This window comes from Nannobrachium achirus (assembly GCF_963921795.1).
Source record: "Nannobrachium achirus genome assembly, chromosome: 6".
Classification (NCBI taxonomy): Eukaryota; Metazoa; Chordata; class Actinopteri; order Myctophiformes; family Myctophidae; genus Nannobrachium; species Nannobrachium achirus.
The window spans coordinates 39,382,632-39,390,595 of NC_137815.1; the positions used below are offsets into that span (position 1 = coordinate 39,382,632).

The 7,964-nt window shown below is 39.8% G+C and overlaps 1 protein-coding gene across 1 annotated transcript; it reads right to left on the reverse strand.

Annotated features, from left to right (window-relative positions):
* Positions 1–2,302: 2,302 nt before the first annotated feature.
* Positions 2,303–4,268, reverse strand: LOC308287095 (N-acetyllactosaminide alpha-1,3-galactosyltransferase-like; the record flags this gene model as incomplete). Its single annotated transcript, XM_080728216.1, has 3 exons — positions 2,303–2,996; positions 3,888–4,025; positions 4,255–4,268. The coding sequence occupies 3 exons, from the start codon at positions 4,266–4,268 to the stop codon at positions 2,303–2,305; spliced, it is 846 nt and encodes a 281-aa protein (XP_080584342.1).
* Positions 4,269–7,964: the final 3,696 nt, after the last annotated feature.

The window sequence follows — 7,964 nt, forward strand, 5'->3', positions numbered from 1 at the left end:
TGGAGACAACAAACGTAGTATTTACCTTAAAAGGTTGGAGGAACAAAACGTGACACCACATACAGTAGATTATACAGGCACTAGGCACATAAAATAAAGTAATACAGTGTTCAACACAACAGTCAACACTCCTTCAACAGCCTATTGGGACGGTGGGACCTGAAAGGAAACGGTTCCGAAATCTGGTGGTATGGCTCTTGACGCAGTGGTAGAGTTTGCCTGGCTGTTGCTGTAGCAGCTACTCACAATGTTGTGGGTTTGTAGATCGGCTATGTTTGTCGAAGAGAGATTTGGTGTAGACGGGAAAAAGTGGTCCAAGTACAGGGACAACTCAGGTCCAGTTTACTAGAGAGGTCTGGAGAGTTTTGGTGGTAACTTGTGGAGATCATTCCAGGCTGTTTCTACAAACATGAAAAGGCTTTTTCCAGGCCATGGCCTAAAAATGCTGCCCACACTCACATGATTGCTGCCACCCCAGAGATAATTCTTGTCATCTGTGTTGTTTTCCATTTTCATTAAGATTTCTATAGAATAACCAGAAGCATAGAAATCCAAAGGCAGGCTTAGAGTTCCAGACTTGTTTAATTATTATTTATCATACAAAACTAACTTCACCACAAGTTTACAGGTGTAAAAGAGAAGGAAATTATTTCCAATGATTTGCAGTTATAAAGTATCATTGTAGTCATCATACAAGAGAAAGCAATAATATAAAAAGTCAGAGAACAGGACAACATCAAATGTACATAAGGTGCATGATAAAAGAAAAGAAAGAAAGATTGGCCAAGGTTGGCCGCTGCATTGAAATGGCTTGAGGAGTCAATTCTCACCACATATACAATGCAGTAGAAGTAGTTACACATGGATTCAAACAAATCCACAAATACAAGATAAATACATTAAATCAGGCCTTATTAAAATGATTTTCAGAGATGGTTAAAATAGCACATAAGATACAACAGTGAATCCTGCCCTGCAATTCACATAATAAAATCACTGAAAACCCAGCAATCAATGCAGGGTACCATCAAAGCAATTAGGAAATGTGTCAAATATAAAAAAGATAAACATCTCAGTAATTAATTTAAAATATCAAAAATACTGCTCATTTGTGGGCAATTGAACAGGGCCTCTTGAAACGATAAGACATTACATTTCACTAGTCTACAGGTAGACTCTTGGATCCTTGCAGTATTTGATTCTTTGCAAATGTGGCGTTCTTGTTGCATAGTACTTATCTTAGGGATCATCCAATCAGTGTCTTACAATACTGACCATGTGATTGCAACCTCCATGGTTCAATTCCTGGCTTCCTGGATAAGCCTGTTTGTTTTGCATGACATTTACTTGTCTTTACCCTAGCTTTCCTGTCACTCTTAATTGTCCGGTCTGAATAGAAAAAGCCTGTCTCATAGCTATAAGAGTAAAACATAAAGACTGCATAAATATTTGCTCTACATTTGTTGAACAAAAAAGCAAAAACACACCTGTAGATCGACATGTCATAAAATACCATTCCATGGGCCTACTAGTTGAACAAAGGACTACAGCATATAGGATATACAGTAATACACACACACACCAGCACGCACGCACACCCGCGGGCACGCGCGCGCGCGCACACACACACACACACACACACACACACACACACACACACACACACACACACACACACACACACACACACACACACACACACACACACACTAGGAACCAATAACAAATAATTTCATAAAATAAATTGCAAGTGAAGATGTGTGTGGACATTGTAATGGTCCATCCACACCACTATAGCATTCATCACTGTTGTCGTCATACATTATGGTGTGGACTTTGCCATTCACTTTTGTTTGAATGATTTAAAAAAAAAATACATCTTTATAGGTATATAGTTATAGTGCTTGGTGGACGGCCGTTTAGACAAATTGTTATGCAGGGCGGAATTTGGATTCAGCACTTCATTTTGAGGACATACAAATACTAAAGGGAATGGGCTAAGATAGCTATTTGCATAGATTTACCTGAGAATAAAAAAGGCCAGTAGTGCCACTCCTGTCTTCGACACGTCCTCCTGTTGTATTATATAAACAAACCTCTCTGTCACACACGCAGCCTACAGGCATGCCATTGTAAACCCCCTGATGACAACATTGACAAAGCTACCTGAGATCACAATCAAACAATGTTAAAGCTTTCAACCTACAGTAACATTTCAATCCACACCTATTAGGACAAAACAATGCAGTGTACTGCGTTCCTACTCTGTACAATGTGGTCCTGCTAGTCATCACATGATGACTTAATGTCTGAGTTTGTCATAATGTTTCTCTGCCCAGAGAAGGCGGGTGACACGTATGTCAGGCCGGTTTCCAATTTCGGGGGCCCAGCAGTACTCAGGAGAGAGCACCTTGCTGGGTTTGTGCAACCACAGGTACTTGTTGAGATGGCTCTCATCGTGCCACAGAGCTTCCACATTGTTCTTTTTGTCTTCCACGATGCCCTGGTAGCAGGCGTCAGTGATGGACTTCACGTTCTGCCACGATCCCCCAAACACAGCAGCATGGTAATAGAAATCTCCATCTCCCATTTTCATGTAGGCCCGGGACTTGGGGTTATGGTCATAGTACAACACGTACAGGCTCTTTGGAAGGTGATAGTAGTAAGCATGGAGCAAAGCCACAGAGTCCCCCAACGCCTCTGTGCCAAACCTTCCTGCAAACACCTGGTCCACATCAAAGCAGAAGACGTGGGTACAATGGTGACGAATGTCCGACTCAATGATATCTGATATTGTCTTCATGCGCATCATGGAGATGTTCTGCCACCGAGAGTGCTTGTCCACCTTGATAATCTTCAGGTTTCGCTCCGGGGGAAGCATGATGGCTGGTACTTTCTCGGGTGCATCCGTAAATACATAATATGTTACCGGTAAGCCGATCATGAAATGACGCTCTGAGGAGTTAAGGAAGGACCCAAGGTAGGCTTCCAGATACCTTGGAAGGAAATGGAGGCAAAACGTTATGAGAGTAACAAAATATCAAAGTGCCTTACAGATAAGCAAAATAAATCGTTGAACAAATGCACCTAGGGGTGCAAACCCTGCTCGCACCAATATCTCTTGTTTTATATATATCTCTCAATTACTTTGACCGTTGAACCTTTTGACCTGATTATTTGCACTGTTTCTTGAAAGTTCACACATCCTTTCTCAGTTTTGACTTTGACCCTGATTGTGATCATAATAACATGATAAAATTGTGAAAATATTTAAAAAAGAGAGTGCAAAAATGAGCAAAAATAAGTATAAAAAGAGGGCATCATCATTATGTACATATGCATATAATATTGGTATATTGTATACACCAACAGCATTTCTTTCCCCCAGTAGCTGCCACCTAACTATCTTTTTGTTTTGGTTTGGTCCTCGTCTACCAGGCTTTCTGGGGGAAAGCCTGGTGTTCGTTCACAACAGGCCGCTTGGTTTCCGCCTAGAGCGCGGAAACCACTAGAAGAAGCGGCGTCGCTTTGATTTGGTTCCCCCCGTTTGTTTCCCCAATCCCTATTAAAATGCTCGAGTAGCCTAGTGTAGTCTTGCCAGTCGCTAAAAGTTGGACTAAAAGATGCATATACCAAACACATTTTTCAAAAGCAAAACTACTCCGCATCAAGGAGTTTATTAGGTAGGCCCTAAAAGTGTGTCCTTGAGCGCAGGGGAATATTTTGGGTTAAAACCGAATCCGGTTTGATCTTTCCGGCAAATTGTAGTCCTTTGAGTACTACAACATGACGTTTTGTGGTTTCCGCTCCAGACCGGTTACAAACCCGAAAAGTGAAGTGATCCCAGACTATAGGGAGACGCTATAGTGTTCATGTGTGTAACAAACCTTCCCACAGCAAAGACAGTGAGTGCCACAGTGGAACTATTCTTAGTGTGCATCTTGTCATAAGAATCCGGATTGAACATTCCCTCCCAGATGACAGCCGCACTCCAGTATGTGCATGTCTGGACATCATCTCTGGACCTGATGTGGGAGACAACTGTTGTAAGTTCAAAGCAAAAGACAACAAAACAAAATGAATGAATGACTGAATGAATGAATGAATGAATGAATGAATGAATGAATGAATATTGAGTTATTTATTGTTCATTAAAAATAAAAAGCAAGCCTTGCACACTTATACAAAATAAATAGGAGAAGACGTGAAACTGAAGATGAGCCTTGGATTGACAAAGAGTTGGTTGTAGTGTACCATTCTATGGTCATGGGGGATCAATAGTTTTTAATGAACAGTTCTTCTAATGATGAACACCTGAACACCTGATACTACCCCATAACTGCTAAATCCTGAATGTTAATTTAACCATTTGAACATTGCAAACATTTGTCAAAACTAGGTGCAGGATTCAGCTAAATTATCAGATTGGCTGTGAGCTTGTAGATTGAAGAGATTTGGTATTGTGAGAGAGAAAATGAGGGGGCCAATAACAGATCCCTGGGCCTGGGGGACACTGGTTAACAAAGTATACCTGTATGGGTTTACGTATACAGTAGTTAACTCTTTACATTTGGGTTAATTTAACACTTGGGATTTTATTGTGCCGTCAAAGTCACTAAAGCTGAATTTAGGAAACTAGCCCTTACCCGTTCAAAGATATGAGCTCTGAAATGATGTGCAGTGTGTGGGTTATGGGGTGTGCACTGTGCACACAGTATATGAGGGATGGAAAGTAACTTTAACCGGTGCTTCATGATAATATGTAGGAGCATCAATGTAAGAAATACCCGTTGATTTTTGGAACACCAAAACACCCCCCCCCCCACACACACACACACACACACGCCCGCCCGCCCACGCACGCACGCACGCACGCACGCACGCGCGCGCGCACGCACACAGAGCTGGTTAAACATGTTGCCTCAAGCTAGATGCAGAATAGATATGCCTCATGCTAGATGCAGAATAGATAGTAGATACACCATAAAAATGCTAATATACAGCATATGATTTGTGAAAGTGACAAACGGGCTTCACAGTTATGTCAGGTGTGTTCATGCTATTGGTGATGCGATTTCAGATCAATTGCTCCAGCCACTGAGGAGAAACGCTGTGACAGACAGACAGACAGACAGACACTCACTCAGACATTCACTCAGACAGACAGACAGACAGACATTCGGAAAATTATATGTTTGATGTGATGGCACACAAAAACTACACAGCTGGCCTGGACCGCTGCATAAGAGGTCCAGCTAGCACCTAGGCTTAGGGTAGCCCGACGGCCTTTGCTGCATGTCACTCCCCATCTCTCTCACCCATTTCATGTCAGCCTACTGTCTATCCCTATCAATAAAATAAAGAAAATATGGGTGTATATATATATATATTATATATATTTCACTCCTTTGACCATATTGTGTTTGATGTTTTCCATTCTGCTGGTATTAGTCTGCAGTTACAAAGTCAACATTACAATCTATTGTACTGTGATTAAATTATGGGACTGATTCAATAAGCTGTTCAATAGCGTGTAAATAAAGGGTGTGTAGAGTCTCAGTTTCTCAGTTAAATGTGTGTAGGAGAAAGTAAATTGTGAGCCACAATAATTGGATTTAAGCTACTTTGCATCTAGTATTTGCTGTGACCACAACCTTTGACTGTATCAGCGCCAGCTGATACAGTCCAAGGATACATGACATGATACATGAGACTTCATGCACAATTACGCATTATGGAGACTGTTAACTCTGTTAATGAATGAACTCACGCTGAAATGAAATATGATGAGCCCAAGGCATTACAGTAACGTTAGGTGAGCCCCATTCTTTCCCCCCATCGCCAAACTGGTTGCAAAACTGGTCCAACCTGTCTGACATTTTAACACATTTCGTCTACAATGACATTAGAACAGTTTGGAAAAGATTCACCTAACTGACGAAATGAAAAAATCGGATCTACAAGCTACACATTGGTGAGCATGCAAATCGGCAAATTTGGGAAAATACAAATAAATAATACTAATAATTTTGAGACTTTTTGAAAAGGTCCACCTTCAGTGACATGCCCAAAATGAATAGGGACACAGGGTTGAAAGTGTTTAAAAGCAGTAAGTCGCTATAATAGGCTATTATGATCATATTTGTACAGAAACTATTATCACTATTATCTTGTTATTATTATCTTGTATTATTTTGTAATGTTGTATAGTCGCTGTAAATCGCTTTGGATTAAAAGCGTCTGCTAAATGCCTAAACTGTAAACTGTAAACTGTATAGGCAGACTTGGCACACCAACACTTCACTACTTGTACCTGTATGAGTGTGTGGACAGGGGGTGGATTGGGGGGTAAGTCCCTGCGACTTACTAGCTTCATGTCCAGGGGCTATAGAAACAGGAGAGGGCTCCTGACCTACAGTATGTGTCACATGCTTGGTTCCCAAGGGAACTTACTTAATTGAATAAAACCTTCTAAAATCTTGAATCCAAACATCTTACCAAAGATCAAGTGTATCATCTATATTGTTTCTCAGCTTCTCTCCCGGGGTCATTGGACATTTATCCATAGGAATAAACCCTACAAGATAGCTGAGAGAAAAGATAAAACTTTAATATTGATCCCCAAGGTGAAATTCAGGTGTCATAGCATTACCAATGTAGACATGAAAACACATGGAAAGGTGCAGAAATAAGGTACTATCATATGTTAGTGTTAAAGAAGTATGTATCGTATTTAGGAATCAAAGGAATAAATAATAATAATGCAGGTATTTATACGAGTATAAAAGTAGAATAGAGGAATAACATTGAATTAGACTGGTATTCACCTGACACTGACAGATGAGTGTGACAGGTATGCCGCTATGCAGAGCACAATTATGCATGCGAGACAGAAACAACATCGAAGAATGCTCCTGGGCTTGTAAATGTGACATCTGTAAGACAGACCAAACAGTCAATTAAAAAACTATTGATATTGTGATATTCTGGTTGTAATCCCTTGAGCCTTATTTTATTTATAAAAACGATATTTATAAAAACGATATTTATAAAAACGATTTTATATATATATATATATATATATATATATATATATATATAAATATATATAAAATACTTCAAATAACCAATCTACATCGAGCTTGTAGATCAGCTATTTGAACTAACGTATTTAAAAATGTTTTTCAAGTAGTAAAAAAGGCAAATACGTTTAGGGGTAAGGGGTAAGGCATGGACAAAAGCCCATAGTGTGTGTATTATCATCGAAACATACAATATTATATCGATATTGAGGTATTTGGTGAAGGTTTTTGTGATATTTGATTATCTCCTAGCCATAGACTATGGCTGGGACTATGTAAATTATAACAATACAATAAATGAATTGCCTCTAAAGATGAGGGACATACAGTAGCTTACCTCATCATGACAGAAGGATGCTCTCTGAAATGTACTAGTATCGTACCGTACCATACTGTATGGTCCTGTACAGTACCAGACAGCAGGGCTACTCAGCAAAATACAAAAAGCCGCAAGATAAAAATGATGGTTGTATTTTGGACATTTAGTCTAGACAATGATTATGTAACACTGCACGAGTAGTCTAAAAAATAAGGAAACAGGGTTAGGAAACAGACACATTTCCATCTGTAAGGACAAACCTCAAAGACCAAAAAGAAGAAATGATAAATGATGAAGTTTCTTGTTTTGGAACAAATAAAATAGCAAAAATGTCTTGTATACAACAAGACAAAAAATGTTTCTTAGTGGTTTTGGAGAGTAACTGAACAATTATCCACAATGAAATCAAACAAAATATATTTTTATTGGTTTGACCATGGCAGGCCACATAGACATGCTACTGGGGACGCATGCTGCCCACGGGCCGCAGGTTGACTAGCGCTGCCAATGCCATACAGTATGGTACCGTACCGTACCGTACTGTACAGTATGGTACTGTACAG